The following is a 23874-nucleotide window of genomic DNA, read 5'->3' as shown; positions in this document are numbered from 1 at the left end:
CTATTAAAGCAAAAATGCATTCAGAATGCAAGTATTTAAGAAAATATTTAAGAAAACATCAAGAAAATATTTAAAATTTATCATATCATGTTTTGCAGTTAAACGTTATTTTTTTGAGCAAAGGAGAATAGTTTATGTAATTACTAAATAAAACTAACAGTATCCGATATTTTTGGATATCAGAGACTTCAAGATTTTAATATTTATAGATGCTAACCTCTTTTCCCTAGCTTTTCATTCCAAAACTAGAAAAGGAAAAAAACTTGGTTGATTTTTTTCATTTTACAGCACACCTGTCATTTAAACTGAAAAAATACTATTTGCACCTGCAGAAGAGCTCCCAGTTGTCAAAAGTAATTTTATTACCTTCACAAAGCCGCATTCCAGATGCTTAGCCAGAAAGTTCTATAGTTCTGAGGTTTAATTGTCTTCAAATCTTTGTCAGAATTAATATAATACAATACATTAAGTCGGGGTCTTACTGTAGGTTGTCATTATTTCACATTTAGTTTTAAATTCTATTGTAATTTCTTCTTAAATTTTTCTTGACCATAAACAGCGATCAGAAAAGCATAAAATGAGAGATTACAATGCAACAGTAAAAATAGTATCCTGTGAAGCACAATGCAAACAGTCAAAATTAATGAGAACACTCTTTTCTTTTCTTTTTTAAGGATGTAGTAAAATTAATATTAGGCATATCTCATTATGTAGTAAACACTTTCTAATGAGAAACACTAATAAGAAAGCAAAATCCCTTTTCTTCAAAAAAAGCTTAAGTACACAAGGAAGCGTAACGTGGTTCGGAGTTAACACAAGTCGCTGTTCCTACCAGCATTCCTGCTCAACTGCAAAATTATCTTGTTTGATATTAACTACGTGGCTTCCAAATTTCCCAGTTTCATTTTCCCCTGTAGAAAGAAAAATGCTCCTTGTTTTAATCACTAAAGCAAGCAAAATGTAAAGGCTGTGTATAAGTTATTTTAGAATGGAATGTCAGTATTTCATTATAAATATGTTGCTTATGTGTTGTTTGTTATTGGCATTACAATAGCAGGGAGAGGCTTCCATCGAAGTGTGGGGGTCCACTGTGATAGGTGCTATTTATAGAGCTAATAATATACAAAGTCCTTTTCCTGACTAGTTTACGAGACAGGAAGCAGCACTATCCCTACATCTAGATGCAAAGCCAAGGTACAAAAAGAGGCTTACTCTGAGCGTGTATGGAGAACTAAAGCACAAAGAAAACGAAATATTTAGAAAGCTTAATTTTTATACTGAAATTATTTAAAATAAGAAAGCATCATCACCTATACATAATAAAGTTTAAGAAATTGGCTACATCAGAAGAGCAACAAGACGTGGTGGAACCAGAGTGCAATTCAGAACATGAACTTGAGGAATCTTTCTCTAGACTGTAGTTGGACTTTTTTCACCAGAAATCCCAATCCCAGGACAGAATTGCTAGATTTTGGCTATTTCAAAATAATATAGTCTTCTTACCACAACGCTGTAGCTAAACATGCATATGTTCTTCTGATAAAATTGTTTAATAACTTTGATGTAAAGTAATGATGACCATGCTAAAAGAGATTATGATTTTCATGTTTAGTCATTAAATTCTTCAGACAATAATCACCACACAATGTTTTTGTATGGTAGTTGCACTGAATTACAATACACAGTCTTTGGACCACACAAGCAAAATTTTGTATTTCACAGAATCATAGAATGGTTGAGGTTGGAAGGGACCTTAAAGATCATTTAGTTCCAAACCCCCTGCCATGGGCAGGGACACCTCCCGCTACACCAGGTTGCTCAAAGCCCCATCCAGCCTGGCCTTGAACACTTCCAGGGATGGGGCATCCACAACTTCCCTGGGCAACCTGTTCCAGTGCCACCCTTACAGCAAAGAATTTCTTCCTGATATCCAATCTAAATCTACCCTCTTTAAATGTGACAGAAGCTGAGGACAATACACTCCCAATTTTTATATGCTTCCTTTTCATTCTTACATCAGAGAGAGATCCAGAAAATGTTTATCAATCATTCCTATTCTCCAGTGATTTTAGTAGTAAGAAAAAGACTTCCTTCTCTAACATTCAAAATGTCACAGGATTAAGCTTTACGTTTGACAAGTTACATTAATTAAGACGTCCTAGTGTTCTTTGTCAGTTTATCAAACATATTTGATAATTCTGTATTCCCTAACATGTAGTCGAATTTCAAGTTCACAAGGCACTGTATGTGTAAGTAATTGGCTTCGACCCATTCTGCCTCCATCTCAACCAATGCGGAAAACAAAGTCGTGTCAATTACTTCCATTTAAGTATAATTTTAATTGATGGTACTTCATATTGTAAGAGAATACTGACCAGAAGTAGCTTTCTCCAGATGGATCATGTCTGATGCCACTCTTTATTCTAGACAACTAAGCTTTTATTAAGACATCTCAAAAACACTGGAATTGAAAACACAGAAAAAACGCTGCCCTCCCTAATGCATCTTGCTGTTTCCAGCATCTCTGCCCCTATGTTATTGCTCTGAACAAGAGCAGCCTTTCTCTGGCAGTTAACATTATTACAGGGCCATGCACGGCTCTGGAATAGAAGCTATTAAGTATCTCAGCTCTGTAAACACTCGAATGCAGAAGGTTTTAGGATGACTGATGAAAATAAAACTATTAAAACAGCATCCAAAAGGTAATATTAGGTCCAAAACCACATAGCAATTTGTGGCCAGTCTTAATGCAGAATATATTCCTATCTTCCCACATACATCTTGGGATTTCTCCCAATAAACCTTAAAAGCAACTGCTGAACTCTGGCATGCACATCCCTTATTTCACAGGCTTTAACTGCGGCCGCATCATGCAACTGAGCCCACTTTGGATTCAGACCTCAAGGTTTACAGCTGTGACAGATCTTAAAAAAGATTTCCTGTCTACCATTCCCACTCTCCGCACAAGGTTAATTTGCAGCATAACATTGCTCAGTCTCTGGAGAATTTTACAAGAGTAGGATTTTTATTGAACACTCCTTTAGTCTTTTTAATATACAGCTCTCTGACACGGTCCTCTCTTCCTGAATTCCTGAAAGAAAATATTTGTAGTCCGTAGACTCTGAAACAGTTGTTTAAAAAAGGGCTGTTTCTAGTCTCACGTTCAGCTTTTAATACTTTACATACAGGAGCAGACAGCAGCTGACATAGGAATTCCTCATGCAAATCCTGTCTTGAATTTTTCTTACTTCTCCCTTTCTCTGCCTAGTCTCAACAAATCCACCTTTGTATGCAAAGGGAAGGAAACTAAAAGCAGATAGCTCTGGGAACACCACAAGTTTCAAGTTTGTTTAGGAGCCATGACAGAAGGTGACAAGATAAATGCAGAACTGAGGTATAAGTGACACACGTTAAATTTTGCCTTTTTTCCTGCAACATCAATAAAAAGTATATTTCTAGAAATACCTTTCCACATCTCTGATGCAATGTGTGGAGCCATAGGTGCAACCATGATACAGAGTGTAGCCAAAGCATCTTCAAATTCTGTGCTGTGGAGAATAAGAGGCCGAGAAGCTTGCTAAGCATAAAGAGAGAAAGAAAAGAAAAAATTAATCGTTAATATAAATATTCTGGGGTGGTGGGGGGGATAAAGTAGTTTAATTAAGAAGAAAATGCAGTAATAAACCCTAAAATCATATACTAAAAGTAGCTGGATAAACTTTCTTCCTTTGACTGTTCTGACTCAGGGAGATTACATCCCATGGGAAATTCAGATTCTGCATTTATTTTGTACTTTGCCTCTCTAATGAAACTGCATAGAAAAATGTCAATACTTATGAGAATTATTTGGTGGGTGTGATGAACAACCCGTTCCCATCTTCTAGAAAACTGTCCAAACCCAGAGATTTGTTTGACACAGATCATAAATGCTTCCAGATGGCATCTTCTTATCGCTGATACTAACGAGGTCAATGCAAACTAGATTTGAGTAAGTTTTAGTAACTACTACCTTTTTTCTATATTTAATCTTTACCCATCTCCCCACTTCCTCCTTTCAAATGGGACTGAAAGAGGAAGTGTCCTCATGTTATACGGAAACTTGTTCTTGAAAGATACTGCACTGACTTCTTTGGTCAAGAAATATGTCAGTGGTCAAACATTTGGCTGTCCATAGGACACTGATTTTTATTTCTTTATTTATTTTTTACCATTCACTTATCAACATCCACCAGCCCAAAGTGCATATGAATCACTGAGCTGGAGATAAAGAAATGCGTGTTCTTCCTAAGACCACACAGTATCCCAGACGTATAGTATTTCAGTACAGCACTTCTGCATGCCCTACTTAACTTTTCATTAAGATCCTTGACTTTGCCAATATTCTCCTTGCATTCCATAAGGTATAAAATGGTATTTCAACAAAGAAGCTAAAACCCCCAAAGTTTAATTTGATTGTTGGTCTAGATCACATTACCGTTATATGTCTGAAAGAATGCTCAACCAGATCTAAGAGTAGTAACAAAAATGAAGGTTTAGCATATTTGATCTATCACCACTGGCCAATAACACTCTAAATAAAAAATGCTTAAGTCATTTTTACGCTTGTTGTAAAAAGGGGAATTTGCAAACTCTATTACTAGCAGACAGTTCAGTGGTGAAAGTTGTCTCCAAGGAATCTAAGATTATGTGTGATTTTCCTTGTAAAGAATAACCCCTTTCTTTAAATCAGAATGTTTGATAATTCTACAATGTACTGCTATACTTAGCTACCTATGCAATTTGTTTAAAAAAAAAAAAAAAGAAGAAAGAACAGAGCTAAACAAAACATATCTTTTGAAATTACAGGATGCAGGCGTAAACATCAGAACCTAGTGGCTCTAATTTGATCATCAAGCTCACCCTGCAAAACAATATATTTCAGGGTTACAGTGAGACTAGAACGTGCTGCTTTTGAACCAAATAATTCCACCTAGGTCTCTTGAGTTAGTAGCAAAGGTAATGACCACAGATGACTTTTGGAATGCTGGACCTACGGTTTGGGCAGCTCCTGCTTTGTATAAGAACTTACAAGAACAGGTATGACAAAAAAAAAATACCTTCATTCATATGACATACTTACATGGAGTACGTTACTGAGGCTCATCAATCGAGAAATAGCTGCATTGAACAAATGATCCTTTGTGAAGTACTCTGTCACCTTGTATTAAAAGAAAAGGTTTGTCACTAAGTACTTAAAATTCGCAAACATGGAGTATCTTGCCCCTTACATGAAAATCACTTTGGCATGCAAACACATCATAGATGCAACCACATGTGCATATGGGAAAATAATCATCATATAAAAATTCAGTAGACTTGCTCTCCCTCTATTTCAGGATTTTAAAAGCTTCAATCGATGCCAATTAGAACCGTGTCTTAGTAATCACTCTTTATTTTCTTTCATAAAATATCTCTTTGTCCCTACAAGATGCCTTCATACTTGTAAATCCAGTTATGCTGTTGACAGCTTGTCTCTCCATAGCAAGATGGTAATTCTAATGTCCGCTAAAACACTTGGAAGGTCCCTCGCCACAGGATTTAAATCAGGAACATTTTTTATCCATAGAAAAATATTTTAAGTTAATTTAGCAGGTATTTATGTCTCCTGATAATTGAATTCACACTAATCACAGCATGAGAGAACATATAAGAAGAGATGAACAATCATTTCAATAACTTTTTTTTTTTTTTAGGGTACGCTAATATATTTTCTCCAACAACTTTTTTTCATTCTATATAAAACAGTGGACATGATAATGAGGTGTGAAGCAAACAGATCAAAAGCTCTTGTTAGGGATAACCTGCATAACTCACCTACAGCTTTGCTACTGGAAATGGAGTTACTCCAAACCCAGACTGATAATATTTTAATGCCATAACACTTCATCCTTTAAAGGAGGCACACAGCAGAGAAATTTTGCCAATCCAAATCTTACTATATTGCAAGAGTTCTGTCCCATAAGATTTGTAGGTTAATAAAACTACCTAAACAGAGAATAACTCACTTGAAAATTATTTTATGAGCTACTGATGTAGGGGAAAAAACCTTTTGGCTCTGTAAGTCAAGCATATGGTTTTGAGCAGCAATTTATGTAGTCATTTACAAACTGTGTGTTTCTTTTAACCTCAGATATCACCAGATTCTTCTGGTCCCAGATCTTTCTGGCTTCAGCCTTCTCTTTCTTATTCAGAAGCTCAGGATTGGGCACGGTTCCTGAGGTCCTCGCTTCAATAAGTTTGGTTGCAAGTGTCCAGAGGCGCGTCTGCCATCTCTGAACACCTGGCATAGCATCGGCTGAGATTAATGAAAGATTGCAGAAAAAAAATTCCAGTTACAATGAACGAATCCAAAACTTTAAAGAAAAAAGCAGACAGGAAACTGAACACTAGAGTAAAACATTAAAAAAACCCATACCTGTATTTTAAATGAAAATTGTCAATGCAATTAAAAATGCCTTTACAAATAATGCTGGGTTGCCTTAATGGAAAGAGATCAATAAAACAAAATTATTTTTCTGCAATGATTTTAAAACATATATAGAGCAGGAATATTTGCTAAATCTGTAAAACAACCCAACGTTACATCAATGCTAGAATGTTCACCTCGTGTTTTAATGACTCAACAAAACAGTTCTACATGCTTTCATTTTTCAATCTCATGGAATAATGCAAACATACACACATATTTTTTAAATTGAGAGATTTCTTCTGAAATTTTATTTTAGAAATTACATATACTTTTGTTGCTACAGAGATGCTACTGTGCTAATGAGTATAGGCTCTGATCCTTGGTACCATCTTTTAACACCGCTTAGTTTGTGATGGGGAGATTATAAAGCTGTTCACTCTGGCCCGGCAGACATCAGTCCTGCTCCGTGGCTGCTCTAAGAATGTGTTTCTGTGACCTAGGGGCCACGCTACAAAGAGGCCCCGAGCCACTACTGAAGGTATGGCTTGAGGTATGGCACTGATATGGCTTTAGCTCTGTCTTACAGACGTGTTGTGTTTCTACTAGACTGCGCAGCACTACATCACACTGCACTGCACAGTATCAACGTATCCTAAGATGTCCCAACTGGCAAGAACTTCCGATTCTGCTCTGGCAACCTCACTTGAAAAGAATGCCAGGGAGAAGTAAAGGAAAGGTGAGTGACTGTAATACAGGTGGATTATCTGTCTGATTGCACCAGATTAAAGACTTCCTGTACACCTAGGAACAGTAAAATACAACCTGATTGACTATGTCTGCATGATCCTCATGAACTGGGATGGGTGGGACAGGGAGCATGATGCTCTTCCCAAACTTTCCATCTCCCGTTAATACCAGAAGCATGTAGATCATCTAGACATGGTAGGCTTGGCATTATGCAGACTGTAGTAATGGTGTAATAAGATGCTGGGTAATTTTGACCACGTCTGGTCCTGCATAGTCCGGAAGATTGCTTACCCGCACCAGGGGAGAAGGGGAGAGAATAACATAAGGCCCTGCCTACATATCCGCCACTGAAGAGACAAGGAATCTAGTCTGAGGGCAATTCTCAAAAGGCTATCAAAACACATCCAGTGAAGAGAAGGATCATGGCAACTGAGAACCAGTATTTAATATTCTCCGAATAAGACAACTGTCTGCGCTGGGTTTGCATGGCAAGGTTTTGGTACCAGGGGGCTACAAGGGTGGCTTCTGTGATGCTAGAAGCTTCCTCTATGTCTGATAGAGCCAATGCCAGATGGCTCCAAGACGGACCTCCTGCTGGCCAAGGCTGAGCCAAACAGTGACGGTGGTAGCACCTCTGTGATAACATATTTAAGAAGGGGAACAGCCACCAGAAGAGAGGATTGAGAGTATGTGAGAGAAACAACTCTGCAGACACCGAGGTCAGTGAAGAAGGAGCGGGAGGAGGTGCGGCAGGCGCTGGAGCAGAGATTCCCTCCCTGCAGCCAGTGATGAAGACCATGATGAGGCAGGCTGTCACCCTGCAGCCCATGGAGGGTAACAGTGGAGCAGATATCCACCTGCAGCCTGTAGAGGACCCCACACCAGAGCAGGTGGATGCCCAAAGGAGGCTGTGACCTTGTGGGAAACCCATGCTGGAGCAGGCCCCTGGCAGGACCTGTGGCCCTGTGGATAGAGGAGCCAATGCTGGAGCAAGTTTGCTAGCAGGACTTGTGGCCCTGTGGGGGACCCATGCTGGAGCAGTCTGTTCCTGGAGGACTGCACCCTGTGGAAGGGACCCATGCTGGAGCAGTTCGTGAAGAACTGCAGCCTGTGAGAAGGATGCATGTTGGAGAAGTTCGTGGAGGACTGTCTCCCGTGGCAGGGACCCCATGCTGGAGCAGGGAAAGAATGTGAGGATCCCTGTTCCCCACCCCCCTGCGCCATTCAGGTAGAGAGGAGGTAGAGAAAATCAGGAGTGAAGTTGAGCCCGGGAAGAAAGGAGTGGTGGGGGAAAGGTGTTTTAAGATTTGGTTTTATTTCTCATTACACTACTCTGATTTTGATTGTTAATAAATGAAATCCATTTCCCCAACTTGAGTCTGGTTTGCCTGAGATGTCCTTATCTCAACCCACAGACCTTTCGTCATATTTTTCTCCCCCTGTCCAGTTGAGGAAAGAGGAGTGCTAAAGTGGCTTGGTGGGCACCTAGTATCCAGCCAAGGTCAAACCCACCACAACTTGCTTGATTTCTTCAATTTAAACATTCATTGTTTTGTTATCGTTAAGAAATTCAGACCAAACTTTAAAGATTTAAGAGATGCTTTCCACCTACTTTCCATTTTTTCCCCCTGGAAATATCTTTAGGCTGCTAACATCTCCTTTTGTTCACTTTTTCTATTACTCGTTTAACACGACACAACTCTGAAATCTTTCTTTGTATTTCTCAAGTGGTAAACAGGTTGGTTTGAATGACTGAATTCATTTTTGGTAGCATGATACCTGCATGTGCTTAGCTTTCTTAAAGAATGTTTAACCACCAAGCTCTAGTATACTTTGCAACTCAGATTTTGTACCCACAATTCTCATACTAATTTAGTTATTCAATTTTCAAGATGGAAAAATACAGCAAAAAGATTGTGTATCACTGAATTAGCTGCTTCAGAGGGAATTATGTACTTCTGTACTGTTAGGGATGCAGGAATTACAGCTTGATTCCAAGCGGTTGCTTTTTTTAAGAGACGTTACCTCTTCACATGCCTAGCTCCATACTGTTATAATTAGATGATGACAGAAAGCCAACTGAGAAAAGCCATACAGCACACTCCTCCAGTACATACATCAGTGCCATAATATGTAACTAAACACATTGAATCTAATAATAACTGAAATAATGCTCAGTGCAGGCTGAATTAAGTAGCAAGAAGCTAACACAAGAAAGAATGAAGAAATACACGTTTTTAAATCAGACATGGAGTGTTTTAATAAAGCCTTATGCAACAAGAGGGCTAGATTTAAATGCATGCATAAGACTACATTAAAATGTATGAACCACAGTAGATAAAAGAAATTAGTATCTGTCAGCATGACAAATTGCATGATGGCAGTAAATAAGTGCGTAGGGGGGTAAATCTTATCTTATTCAAGAACTAAGCTCATAAAAATGTCATGAGTCTACAAATACTAGTTACTAGGAACTCCGATTATCTTCTTATGAGATTCTACTGAGAAGTATTTCATGGTCCAGTTTAAAAAAAGCCATTGCATACATGTGTAAAAAAAGGGAAATAAAAAAAATTGCAAAGTTTCATCTGTAATCTGATATGATTTAAAAACTTATAACAAAGAAAATAAAATAATAATTTCCAGTCAATCAATCATAGCTAATAAAAAACAAAAGAATGAGGTCCAAGTTTGCAGAAGAAAATACCACTGAAGAAGTATTTTTTGTACATGCTTTTAGCTTGTAAGAGGTAAGCAGCTTGAAATAATCTTGCAAGCCTGCCTCTCAGTGACATCTTTGTCACAACCTCTCTTTTAAAAGAAATAAACATTAAAATGTGCTTGCTATGCTTTTTTATTCAGTTGTTCCAACACGTGGGCATCAAGAACTGTATTAATTTTCTGTTTAAAATACAACACACTAGGAAAACAACAACCACAAAACTAACAACAGAAACAATTCGACTTACTTTTAGTATCCCACAAAATATCTTGTTCTGGAGGAGCAGCAAACAGAATGTAGAGACGTAGGGTGTCAATGCCATATTCTTTCACTAATTTTTCAGGGTCTATTCCATTGTGCTTAGATTTGCTCATTTTTTCCCATGCAACTTGGAGCTTCTCACCAGTTTTTATGTGAACTGGTTCAGTTCCTAAATATTAAGACATACACAAAACATTAGTTTTGCTCATTTGTAACAGCAATTCAGTTTTGTTCCCTAGAGCATAAGAAGAAAAACTATTTCTAGTGGAGTATTTTGGTTTCCAAACAGCTCAAAGACAAAATCCCACCCATTATAAACACCTCTTCCCTCCCAAGTTTTTCCTACTTTAATGTTTTAACACAACTAATATTCCAGTGCTTCCATTACATCATGATGGAAAGTCTCCTTTTACCATTCAGAAGCTATATCTGGCACTCATCCTATGCTCCTCTATCTTGATAGCCCCTGAGATTTAAGCATTCTTATAATCATGACATTTAAGATCTCCTCGACAGGTGTATTGATTTGGTACAACCTGTACTTAGCTTTTACCAACACCAGATTTATAGGTTTCAATTGCAGTAAGTTATCCTGACAAGAACGTGCCTTCTGTTGCATGAATTTAGAGATGGAAAGGGGCATTTAGACTGATGAAGGTGCCATTGAGCAAAACCACCTGCTTCAGAAAAGCCCTAGCTTTTTTGGAAGAAAATAGGATAGCAGACAGTAGTAAATATAAGGGATTTTGCTCGTTTGTTTAACTGACTTATTGGGTTTGTATGCAGGAGAAGAACAGTGAAAATAAGGTTTTGTGAGAGGAGTGCTTAAGGGAGGCAAACATGACAAAACCATTCTTGTTGCTACAGGTCCCCAAGCCAGGACTTGCTGCTCGAGCTTCTGCAGTGAAGGCACTGGACAGAACTTGAGAAACAGCACTTTTTTTCTATACGCGTTTTACATTCCTAATATCTACTGAACACGCCAACACCTGTGTTTGTTAGCTTTGCCAGGATGTTTTTGTAGGTTTTCTGTTTGCTGGGACTATCTCCATTCAGCAAGCTGCTGAGCCACGTCTTAACAAAACTGACTTCTGATCTTTTGGATTATACTGGAACTAAAATAATACTATACCATTGCTTCTGTGTTTGGATGCAATTAAAAGCTGACGGATTAGTAGGGTCTCTGTGCACTCATCAGTGCATATGAATCCAAAACTCACAGAAGTTGCTCTCCAGTTTAAATATTTCAAGGATTCATTTTCTCTTCCAAATTTTCCCAGCACTGAGCCTTGTACACCAAAGCAGTCCCTGACTTTCTGGATGCACCTATGCTGATTTTCCCATGCAGTCTCTCTTACCAGTGAGATCAACCTCCTCTCTCTTCAAACACTGGCCTGTTGTTGTTAGTCTGAACGTCTGATTCTTGATAAGACCTTGAACCAAGAGCTTATGGAAAGGCTCCCTAAGGATGGAAGGAAAAAGAAACTTGTCTGTTGAAAAGAGCTGTGAAACGCATACTTTATGATAAGCCTCAGGTGTTGAGCCAATCAGGCACAATTATTTAATGAAACAAGAATTTCAAGTTGACTATACATAAATGGTTGTCACCTTAGAAAGAGTACTTTGTGCATTTATTCATGGTGGCTGACTGGCAAGTGTAAGTATTTGTTTGTATTCTGCACGCATTCTTGCATCCTGATTTAGTACTGAGTTATTCTAACGTCACTTTTTAAATTAGCATATGGATAATACACAAAAGTTTCTTGGCAAACAGTGGAATTTCACTAACTTCAAGCTAAATTCCCATGCGTAAAAGCGTTCAAGTAGCTGGCCTCACTGTCTTACAAATATTTAGTTCTAGCTTCTCTCTGAGGAGCACACAGTATTTTGAACAAATCAAAATCTCGCTGCACATTTCTTTCTATAAACGGAGAAGATAGTTTCTCTGACATAAGCACTTGTATGCCTTGTCCTTTTGCAGAACTAGCCATGAGGACCTAGCTGTAAGAAAAACAGTACGCTAGAAAAATGGCAATGCTGGAAAGTTCATATGTCAGTGGATGGATTTTTTAGTTTTAGTTTTTAGTTAAATCTTGAACATTAAAATTTGCCTTTTCTAGGAAAATTTACATCAGGGAGAGTGAAGTCTCATATGTGTGTATGACAGTTAAAAAGAGCCTTAATGCACCAAAGCTAAGGGCAGTAGTGCACTCAAGCAAGAAAAAACTCTAAGTAAACACTGCTCTCGTTGACAGATACATTATTGTGGCCACCTCCTTTAACGATCTTGCATTTCTAATTCATCGAGTCAAATGTCTGTCGCTGTTTTCACTGAAAAAAAGACAACAAAATTAATCTCTAGAGGCTTTGGTCCCCTCTCAGTAGACCAGGAAAATAAGGCAGTTCTAACAGCAACTCTAAGAATGCCGGGGGCCAGGGAGGAGGTATGAAGCCAGACCGAGAAGGCACACACAGTCTGGGGAGCCTTCTTATGGGATCCTCCAAACAAAGACACTGGTGACCATCATTCTGGAGGATGTGCTAATCATCGCTGTTTACTACTGACTTGCATCTTCTAATGCTCACATGTGTGCTCAATATTAAGCAATCTGAATCTTCCACATTTCCATCTAACGAAGCCCCACATGTCTACCAAAACAATTTATGTAAAAAGGATGCATCACTTATATTTACATATTTTTCAAAAAGCTAAAATCCATCCATCTAAAGAAGAAAAAGTAAAAACAGGCTTCCATATTTTACTTCACATGTACAAAAAAGTTATAATCCAAAACACTTCTCACTTTTATGAAGTCATTTTAGTATTTTACATTATTAGGCAATATAAATTATATGACAATTTGTCTCATGATTTAAAGTGCTGTAATTTATTTAATAATATAGTTAAAGTATTATTAAATTATAGAACAATTATGCATTTTTAACTGTATTGAAGCAGACATCTTCCAAGTACTGCTCTTTAAACCTTTTTGATGACTCTGAAGTAAGGGGATATTTGAAAGAAAAGCTTTAAACTGGGAGAGAGAAAGTGACAGGCTTCATACTTTATCTTCAACATATTCATATTGGAACACGAACATAAATTTCTATACTTCTAAGTATTGTGCAAGTACTGTCACATAGTCTATCATTCAGTCACCAAGCAGCACTAGTCTCTACCATGCCACCTGGTTTTATCAACAATATTAAGTCAGAGTAGCAATTCAAGCATCCCTATAAATCTTTTTCTAAACAATATTTCCTAGATTGCCTGAAAAAATTCTGTTGTTTAGAAATAAATCAAAGGAACTTAACGGAGATTACAACTGAAGTCAAATCTAGACAGTATAAACAAGAAAAAGTATTTTAAAAATAGGAGGTAACAATTATCTAAAATTTCAAATAATTATCTCAAATCACCCAAGTGAATTAGAAGATGAAAATCCTGAACAAAACCCTTGTAAACCTATCATTAACAAATGGTATATAAATGTTCCAGGACATAACTGTTCAGGATAAGTTTCTTCTACAAACTAAAGATATTACACCAAGGACAAATAAAAATACTTTTTCCCCCTATCATTCAGACTTCAGTCTGGTTAAGATCTCAAACAGTTATTAAAATAGCTCCACTTGCTGCTATCTAAAATAAAGCTAACGAGGTAGCCAGAACATCAAAATCAGATAGGGCTCTCCACTGGAAGTGATTTTTCAAGGAACACTTATTTTTAATGACAAAGAGTTAGTTCAGATCATATGCCAAGTTATTAAAAGCTGAATGCAGGAATGAGCATTTCCTATTTTTGTTTATGCTGACAGAGGCTACAAAAATGCAATACAAAATACATTACCAAGTATGGGGAAAAAAAACCCCACGTCTTCCTAGTAGGAGACTGCAGAATGGAAACATGCCCAAAATGAGAAAACCAGAGCCTGTCTAAAAAACACAGGGCTCAGAAACAAATTGAGCCCTGTACTGAATTTCTCCTGATGTGCAGTGATTTTGCCAGTGTTGTGGTGGCTCCATCTCATGGTCACATGTGAAGCGACACTTTCATTTACATTAATAAAGCCACACACCTAAACCTTTCTCCTTGGAAGAAAGTGAGTGTTTCTTGGCTGCGGAAGGGGATTGCAGAGACGTCCCAGCCCATCAGGTGTGACGCAATTCTGATCTAAACACTGCAGCATCCACTCAGGGCCTGGTGTCACAAATACCTCCTGAACCATCCCACTGGGAACAACTGAAACTCAGCTGTGTTCAGACAGACAGACAGACACATTTCAAGTTGTAAGGACGCTGGAATGGGACACAACTCCACCCACCCATAAGCCTGTTTCCACCCACGCTGGAGTATGGGCACTGTGGCCTTAGCTGTGTGCAGCTTTTGGTTGTGTTATACATCAGATGGGACCCTGCCTGTGAAGTCTGCCTAACACCTCCAAGAAGGATCAGCTGTGCTAGCCATCAAGTGTGTAATCCAACTTTTTCCTTTCAGTAACGTCCATATACAGGCTCATTTCTATGGTAATCCCGTAGAAGGCCAGGAGCGAGTGGGGGATGTGGGAGCTGATAATTTTAGGCAGAAAAAAGACTGAACAATATTGAATGTTCAGATTTTACACAATCAATAGCTAGTGCTTTTACTTAAAATCAACACTAGTGATAAAGTCTCTAATGAACATAGAGAATCTCTAACATCCTTCCTTTACAGAATAAGCTATTTCTGTCACACATGTATCTTTTATTCTGTAATGCAGCTATGTAAAAATAATGCCTTGTGACTCAACAGATTTGCTCTTTATCACAGTCAAATCTGCTGACTTAATGGCAACAATAAACTTTTTTATTGCTTCATAATCCTTCAGAGAGAGTGTGCTAGATTCCATTTACAATTATTCATCAGACAGAACCGATTACTGAAGTCGAGGGAAGAGCCAAATTCTGTGTAACTTGTACTTGCAATAATACAGTTGAGCAGGTGTAATGGAGTGTGTCAGCACACGCTCGCCAGGGTGGATTAAGCTGGAACGGATGAGGAGGTTGCTGGCCCCAGCTGCCTACCTGGCCCCTCTCCCAACAGTGGTCACAGCTGGGAGGGCTGACTGGCTTGTGAATTAATTCCAGAACTGATGCACTTTACCGACCAGATTGCTAGAACAAAATGACATCAATGTGGGCTTAATCTGTTGTCACATGTACCAATACCCGGAGGGTGCTATTCATTCTGCCTTGTCATAACTGAGGGAATAAGCAGCACTTCCCACCATCTCCAGTTCAATGTATTAAAAAAAAAAAAAAAGATCATGCCTCATCTTCAGGGGATATTTAAACTATATTGACACCTTTACAATTTTCAATGCCTATAAGCGTTGCATCTTCTATGAAAGCAGGCGTGACATCTGTAAGTGAATGGCCTATAATATTTCTATTGTAATAATGTACATCATCTATAAAGAGATTGCTTTGAAAATCTAAACTATGAAATTTTAAACTTTTGTTTTCAACCTCATTATTATATTAATAGTCATTAGTACAGAATTAAAGATTATTGGGAAATATTTCAATGGATTTAAAAGTCAGTGGATAGGAGCCAAACAATGAAAATTTCCATGAAGAAAACCTATCAAAATGAAAAATTACAACAGATTAATAGGATAATCATAAGAATTTGTCAGGATAGAAGATAACACTTTAAATGGTGGCAGCTCTCATTAACTGAGATGTAGCAGAATTTTCCTAATTTAATCAGCGAACAAGATCTGAGCTACTCGTGGAAGACTGGATATGCACAAGAGGGCAGTGTTTTTTAACATTTTAATGTTTTCCCTTGGAGCTGTGGGCTTTGACACCATGACTTTAAGTTTCCTAAAAATAAGCTTGTTGTTTCTAATCAGCCTCTTCAGATCTCTCAGACCAGCCCTTGAGCAGTCCTATCAGAAGACTGAGCACAAGTGGCTTCTCACCAATGATAAAATGTATTTAAGACGTGGTTATATTTATAAAGGAGTTGAGATTTCCACATCAAAACAAAATCCTAACTTGACTTCACGGCTTAAAAGCACCTAATGCTTTAAGTGTATAGAGCTAAAGCAAACAAACAATTTTGTGCATGATGATGAATTTGTTACAGTCATCTTGCATTCTGAACATAGGTATAAGCAGTACAAACAGGAGATCCTAGGAGCAATGCTGTAACATATCTTCACATGTGCAACAGTTCTTGAGATTGTATATGGCCTCAAAGGAATTCTCCACAGTCTTGCAAACTACTTCTACAGAAAGCAATTTTGATTTTGCCTGCTACTGTCACTGGACATCATCAGTGCTTTTTGAGCTTTTTTTTTTTCATTGAAGTTAAGAGGTTTTTTCTGCAATTTACCATATTAAGACCACTCGAAGCACAGTGCTTTGGAGCTACTGCTCTGTCACAGCAGACTATGAAAAAAACACATTCCAAATTCATAAGCTACAGAATCATGGACTCTTAAAATAATGTAGGTTGGAAGCGACATTTGGAGGTGACTCAGTCCAACACCTTCCTTAGACCAGAACTAACTTCAGGTTGCTCAGGGCCTCATCCAGCTGAGTTTTGAAAATAGCCAGTGATGGAGATCCCACAACCTCTCAGGTCAAACTGTTCCAGTCTGACCACCTTTACTGTCAAAATTATTTTCCTTCGATCCAGTTGGACTTTGCTGCAATCTGTACTATTACTCTTTTCCTTTCTCTGTACACTTCTCAGAAGAGTCTTCTCTATAATTCTCCTGTAGTAGACTGCAATTAGACTCCCTCCTTAGCCTTCTCTTCTCCAGGGTGAACACACTCAACTCCCTTAGCCTCTCCTTGTATGACACGTACTTCAGCCCGTGACCATTTTAGTGCCCCTCCACTGGACCCTCCCCAGTTTGATAAAGTCTCACACACCGCGAGGCCTCAAAATGGGACACAGTATTCCAGATGTGACTTCTGAAATGATGAGCAGAGATAATCAAAGTGGACATGCTTTTGCTAACGCAGTGCAGTATACTCTCCAGTGGGCTGCTGATTCACATCTTGGTGCTCACCAAGATCCCTACGGCCCTTCTGTATTGTGCTCCTCCTCGCACAGTTGGCCCAGTCCTGTCTGTTTCCATGAATAATCTGCTCCATGTACAGGACTCTGCATTTGTCTTTGTTGAACTTCATGAGATTCCTGTCAGCACTTCAGACTTGCTCCTCCAACTTGTTGAAGTCCTTTGCATTGCAGCCCTGCCATTCATTCTCCCAGCGTGCAATGAACTTGCTGAGGATGCACTTTGTTGCACTGCCCAGATTATTGAAGATGTTAAATACACTTGGCCTCAGCAATGGCTCCTAAGGAATACCACTTGCAAACAGCTGCTAATCAGACTTTGAACATTGACTCTTTGAACCTGATGGTCCAGACAGTTTTTCCATCCATGCTGTAGTCCACCCATTCAGTTCGCACCTCCCGAATGAGGCTACAAGTATGCCATGGGAGAACTTGTTAAGAGCCTTGCTAAAGTCACGCTAAAAGATATGCACAGATCTCTCCTTATCCACAGAGGGAATCACCTCACCACAGAAAGAAGGCAGATGAGGTTCAGCGTAATTTCTCTCGGTAAATTCCCAGTCACCTTGTCTTTCATGTGCCTGAAAATTACTACTGGGATTATTTGCTTTAAAATATTACTGGGTACCAGTGTGAGGCTGACTGGCCTATAAGTACTTTGGATCGTCCTTGCCTATTCTTGAAGATAAGTTTTGCTTCTCCCTTTCTCCAATCAATAGGGACGTCCCCTGATCACCATGGCCTTTCAAAAACAATCGACGGCAGCCTCACAATGGTAAAGTCCAGCTCTTTCAGCACCCTTGGATACATCATTTGGTCCCATGGACTTTTACGTGCCTGGTTTACTTAAACGATCCCTAACTCAATCCTACTCTACAGTAAGTAGTACCTCTCTCCCTCAAACTCTCCTACTAAGCACAAACCTTGACAGCAAAAGGCAAGGCAAAGATCGTCCTTTGCTACTAGATTCTTTGTCTGATTTTTTTATCAGGCCAACACCTTCCTTGACGTTCCTGTCAATGTAGCTGCAGAAGCCCTTCTTACTGCCTTCATACTCTTCACCGGTTTCAATTCTAGATGAGCTATGGCCTTTTCTAATTCTACCCTGCCTACCTGGTTAATGCTTCCACATTCTTCCAGGGGTAGCCCATCCTCGCCTCCCCTTTCCATGCACTTCTTTTAGTACTTGAGCTCACTCAGGAGGTCCCCACTGGCCTCTTTCCCATACCTCCTCATTTTCTTGCACACCAGAGCAGATTGCTCACTTTTCAAGCACACCTCCCCTTCCTTGTGGTCTCAGTTTACAGCGACAATACTTCAGCCACCATAGTTAATGTTGTTTTGGGAGGTAGAAGTATTTGACTAGCAAAAGAACATTTTGCTGCTGTTCATTACAGCTCCACTAGATGGATGATAGTATTGTAAAGTCTTTTGTAGAACTGATAAGCCTGAAATTGCTTGCAAGGAAAAGCTCTGAAATTCTCTGCTTAACGGAATAGTGCCTATGACAGAAAGGGTCTGCTTTGAGACAGCTGCTCCCTCAGAAGAGGAACAGCCTTCCTGCTACAGCCATGCAAGCTGGAGGCAACAGGGTGAAACACAGGTACACAAATCATCCACATCCAAAATCTCAAATACAGCTTTTTCTGCAAACTATTTTGCAGGCAGGAATGAGTGATGAAAACACATCGCCTGTTTTCATCAAATTATTATGAAATAACCCAGGGAAATATTCTGCTGGCTCCACTAACTAGTCCATCTTTTTCTGGCGCGCAGCTACTTAAGTTCTAGTTTTGTAGCATTCAAGAGAGTCCAGCACCATGTATATGTAGGTTTGTCTTTTACATTGAGTTTTTACCGTGGATACTAGTAAAGAATGAATGCATACGAGTTGCCAGCTGAGAAATTACTGAGCAGTTGCTCTCATGGGATCGCTCATTTTGACTTAATCTATTGAAACGTCTCTGCTGATGGGAGAACTGGACAGAGCAAGGGGCAGTATGTCACCATTCTGACACTAGTATCCTCCCCGTTGAGGCACTCCTGAGATGCCATTTTAGGGAAAAAAATGGTCAGAATTTCAGTGGAAATGGGGACATCAAGCTAGGACCCTGAGAGGACAAAGAATAGAACATCAGATGACTCACCTTCCTGCCTCAAACTTTACCTCTAACCAAAACAGAGGTTAGCCGTTAGGCTACAGCAGCATCAGCAACAAGAGTAGTTAAGAGTAATTATATAAAAGTCATTAAATAAAAAATAAACTGACAGCAGATACATATACTGCTTTTGCTTATCAAAATTGCTTTGCACTGTTCAGCTCCAATACTGCAGTGAATTATAGGAGTGCTTATTTTTCTAAATATGCATAGTTCCACTGAAACTAATGGTATTACTGTGCATGAAGTTACCTAATTTGAAATAATAGCACTACTCTGAATGCCTGAAGTTACTAGTTTATGCAAGCTTTTGCAGGCTGAAAATCTACAGCAACATTTCATCACTTGCTCTGAGCCAGTTAATACTCATGTAATAAAAATGCTATGTATGTATGCATACAGAAAATGCAACTGACTGTGAGAAACCAAGTAGTCAGCCAAGACTGACAAGCAGGAAAATTCAGGCTTATTCAATACAACAGTCTATTATCGTTAACAATGCCCACTAACACTCTTGCTAGTCAAATGAAATATGAAAGATTTTTATAGAAATATGTAAGGCTTACTTGTGTTTTGTCATCTTCAAGTCATGGCAAAAATGGCTGAAAAACCTTGCATAGAATAAGTGCATAACTGCATGTTCCTTTCCTCCGATGTACAAATCCACAGGCATCCAGTAGTCTGCTAAGTCATTATTAAAGGGCCTGAAAAAACACAATTATTAAAAAAATACAATACAGTATGGAAACAAAAGATTAGCTCTTCTAAAGTAGTTCATCATACTTGGCTAGACACCACTATTTACTGAGAGCTATAAATGTGTTATAAAACTTTTGCTATCAGATCTCTTTAATTTTTAAGAAGCGTTATGTTTCTTAAATTACAGACAAAATTTTAATTTCCTCTGACAAGCAGATCCACGAAAATATTATTTTCATATATTTTAGGGAAGCAACTAAGATTTCACATACAATACCTGAGAAAGTGATGAAAATATTCGTTTGCTCTTTAAATTATTTTTTCGTAAGTACCCTGTGGCTAGCCTTTACATTTTTTAGTATTTATCAAGTTTTACATACAAATATATTACAGCAAAAGACAAAAGACATGCCCACTCAAAAACAGTTGTTTTTTTTTTAATTGGAGATTTGCATTCTTGCCATTAGGGGGCAATGAAGCAGTTTACTATAAGGTTGCAAAACATCTTGAAGAGTCAGATGGGTCACCATACTCCAACTGAAGGATGCTCTATGAATTTCCAGTAAATTTGTCATTTAGAGCATATTTACTATGTCATTGGAGGTCACCTGCATGGTTTCCTAGCATTGCTTACTGCTTCATTAAATATTGTTATGTCTCCTGTAATAGGGTCCTGCCTTCAAAATACCATTTTTACATTTCTTCTTTAATACATGCTTTATGGACCCATTCTAACAAATTTACCTGTTTTATCAACTTGTTTGATTATTCCATCTGTAATTTCTGGAAGAACACCACTTTTTTCCTCACAGATGAGCCCAGAAGCAAATAGTGTATCTGGGATTCATGTCTTTAGTGGAACAAATCAAAACTAACTTGTTCACAGGGTTCCCAAATCAACAGAGTAATTCTCCCAAATTCTAGACCTGTGAAATATGACTTACAGAAATAAAGGGTTTACGTACACCTAGCTTAGCTAAAAAAAACCCAAATAAATAAATAAATCAAATGGACATAGCAATCTAGTGCAGAAGTCCATAAAAATGCTATTTCACTATAAAACAGAGTTAGCTACGCTAACTGTTACGTCAACAGCTGGATGTCGCATCTGACTATTTTATCTTCTACTTTTGGAAAAGTCCCTTTTTTTCCATGCACAAAAAAAATAAAGTGTCACTGGAGAGGAAGCAGTCTGCATAACTCAGTAATATTAATAATAATTTCACAGTGCCACTAGAAAATAATTAAAATTAATGTGAAATAAAAGTGTTCACAGAAGATATTTCTTTAGTTTAACTAAACTGGTGCTGCCAATATCTAATAAAACCAACTGGCCCAGCTATACTAAATCACTTGCTATGCAGTATGTGCCCAGACACTACTCTGGGCAACAAATAAACCCCCAAACAGCTCTACATGTCATATCAGTATCTAAAAAATGCACCTCTTTCTATCTTCCTTAGCTTACACAGTAGAGCTGTTCCACTAATTTCTTTTTGGAAAAACCAGCGCTATCAGCAGCGCTACTACAGGTGGACTATGAAGCAGAAAACCAGCTAAATAACTACATCTGTCTTCTCACACTTTCCATGCTGCAAGCACTAATATGCAGCACATGAAAAGTCTCCTTTCATTAATTTTGCATATAGTCAAAGTGCCGACACAGCCGGAACTTGCTGTGATGCCACTTCGCTTCAGGTCTGCGCAGGAGGAGGTAGCAAGAGTTACCATAATCCAAAAGGAAAGAAACAAGGGTGCCGTTCTTGGCAGCTGGATATTACACTAGACTATTCCGCTTCTTACTGGTGGAAAAGCACTGTCTGTCCACACACTGACACACTCAGTGCACTGCCAGGGAGGGTACGCTCCATGCAACTTACCACAGTCTCAGAGAAAGTCACAGTAGGCTGTCATTCTTGATGGCGTCCTGCACTAAGGACTATCTTCAGCTCCTCAGCTGAACATTTCCTCTGTGCCCTGCCCCATAATCCACTTTCAGGTAAACTTCTGCCCTTTGCCTCATAACTCCTGTGCTTACACAGCTGTGTCTACACTTTCTGCTCTCGTAGATCTCCTGGCACGGGAGCAACCAAACGCCATATTTTTAGAGCCATTCCTAGTCTATCCTGTGCTGCACTCAAGACAGAGGACAGGCACAAAATCGGGGCAGCCCAGGGGTTGATGCTTCTTTCTGCAAAGGCAGTTAGAAGCGAGAAACACGTGAGTGTCTGGCCTCTTTCTTCCTTCTCTTCTTTCGCTCTCTACAACTATCTGAAAGGAGGTTGTAGGGAGGTGGGGTCAGTCTCTTCTCCCAAGTAAGAAGTGATAGGACAAGAGGAAATGGCCTCAAGTTGCACCAGGGGTGGTCTAGGGTGGATATTAGTAAAAATTTCTTTACCGAAAGGGCTGTCAAGCATTGGAACAGGCTGCCCAGGGAAGCGGTGGAATCACCATCCCTGGAGGTATTAAAAGATGGATAGACGTGGTGCTGAGGGACTTGGTTTAGTGGTGGTTTTGGCAGGGTTAGGTTGGTGGTTGGACTTGATCTTAAAGATCCTTTCCAATCTAGATGATTCTATAATTCTATGATTCTACCCTGTGAAGCAGGGTGGCCCACCCAACAGCCCTGCGCCTGCAGCCCTCACCTGTCCCTGTTGTGAGGATCAGTGTACCTCAGATAGTACCAAGAGGAATCTACAAATGTGTCCATGGTATCGATTTCCCGCCGTGCTGCTGCTTTACACCTGAACAAGAGAGAAGGAGAAAAGCTATTTTTATACGAGTGACAAGCTTGGGGAAAAAACAACCGTGTACAGAGTGGCCGTGAAGACATTTAGATTGAAAACTGAATGGGTCTGAACAGTCTCAAGAGTGATACGTTCAGAAGACGGCCAACACAAGTTACAGAGGCCACTCTCCTTCCCTCTCCCTCCCAAACCAAACAAAATGCAAATCAAAAAGAAGCCTGAACAGCTATAACATCTTGCAACAGCAGAAGACAGCACCGCCCCGGACAGCCTTCTCCATTGTATGTTCCTGGCATTTATTAGAATTGTCATTTTAAAAGAAACGAAGCAAGTCTTAAAGCACAGACAACCGTACATTGCCATAAAGTTAATGGTAACTCAATACATATCACATTCATTAGGTACCAGCAGACAAATCATTTTATAAACATTCAGCAGATGGAGCAGGTGGTTGCCTCTCTGATTGTCTGGACAAAAAAGTCTTTGCAGAATCCATTTATCGTCTCTAGAAAAAATGAATTTAGTTTAATTTCAGCTTCCACTGAGATGTAGCAAGTCTCTTCTAGACCTTGTAGCACAATTTTAATTTGTGATTAACTGCAAATCAATTTTTGCTTATATTGGCAGCCCTGACAAAACAGTTTTTAAATAAATTTTATAAGCTCGGCTTACTTTCTGCTGGTTTCTCCCCGAATGTAAGTTATTTGTTTGTAGGAGCCAATAATAACTTTTAATAAACTTTCATTTTTTGTAAATGATCCCTCTTTAAAACTCTTACTATTAAATGGGATTATTCTAATATAAATAAAACTTTGCAACCTGTGATAAACTTGCACATAAATACCACTGGCTATATGTAACAAATGTATGCAATTTATAAATGTATGTAAATTTAAATGTATGTATACGTGTAATAAATATCTGTAATAAATGGGTACTGGCTATTTAATATTTTCCAACTACATATTTAGTCTGTGACCAAGCTTGATAACTGAGCCGCAACATGTATCTGCCT

The 23874-nt window shown here is 38.8% G+C and overlaps 1 protein-coding gene across 3 annotated transcripts in view; it reads right to left on the bottom strand.

Moving 5' to 3' along the window:
• Positions 1 to 23874, bottom strand: part of LARS2 (leucyl-tRNA synthetase 2, mitochondrial) — a 90316-nt gene that overhangs the window by 12860 nt on the left and 53582 nt on the right. For all 3 annotated transcript variants that reach the window (XM_054191244.1, XM_054191245.1, XM_054191246.1), the window contains 7 exons: positions 22758 to 22856; positions 19980 to 20117; positions 11537 to 11640; positions 10165 to 10347; positions 6165 to 6334; positions 5120 to 5197; positions 3466 to 3577 (listed from right to left, as the gene is read on the bottom strand). In XM_054191244.1, the coding sequence (XP_054047219.1) occupies positions 3466 to 3577; positions 5120 to 5197; positions 6165 to 6334; positions 10165 to 10347; positions 11537 to 11640; positions 19980 to 20117; positions 22758 to 22856 (884 nt within the window). The remainder of the gene's footprint in view (positions 1 to 3465; positions 3578 to 5119; positions 5198 to 6164; positions 6335 to 10164; positions 10348 to 11536; positions 11641 to 19979; positions 20118 to 22757; positions 22857 to 23874) is intronic.

This window comes from Rissa tridactyla, chromosome 2 (assembly GCF_028500815.1).
Source record: "Rissa tridactyla isolate bRisTri1 chromosome 2, bRisTri1.patW.cur.20221130, whole genome shotgun sequence".
In the NCBI taxonomy this organism is placed as follows: Eukaryota; Metazoa; Chordata; class Aves; order Charadriiformes; family Laridae; genus Rissa; species Rissa tridactyla.
The sequence above is the reverse complement of the archived record's forward strand: the minus strand, read 5'-3'. Positions and strand labels throughout refer to the sequence as shown.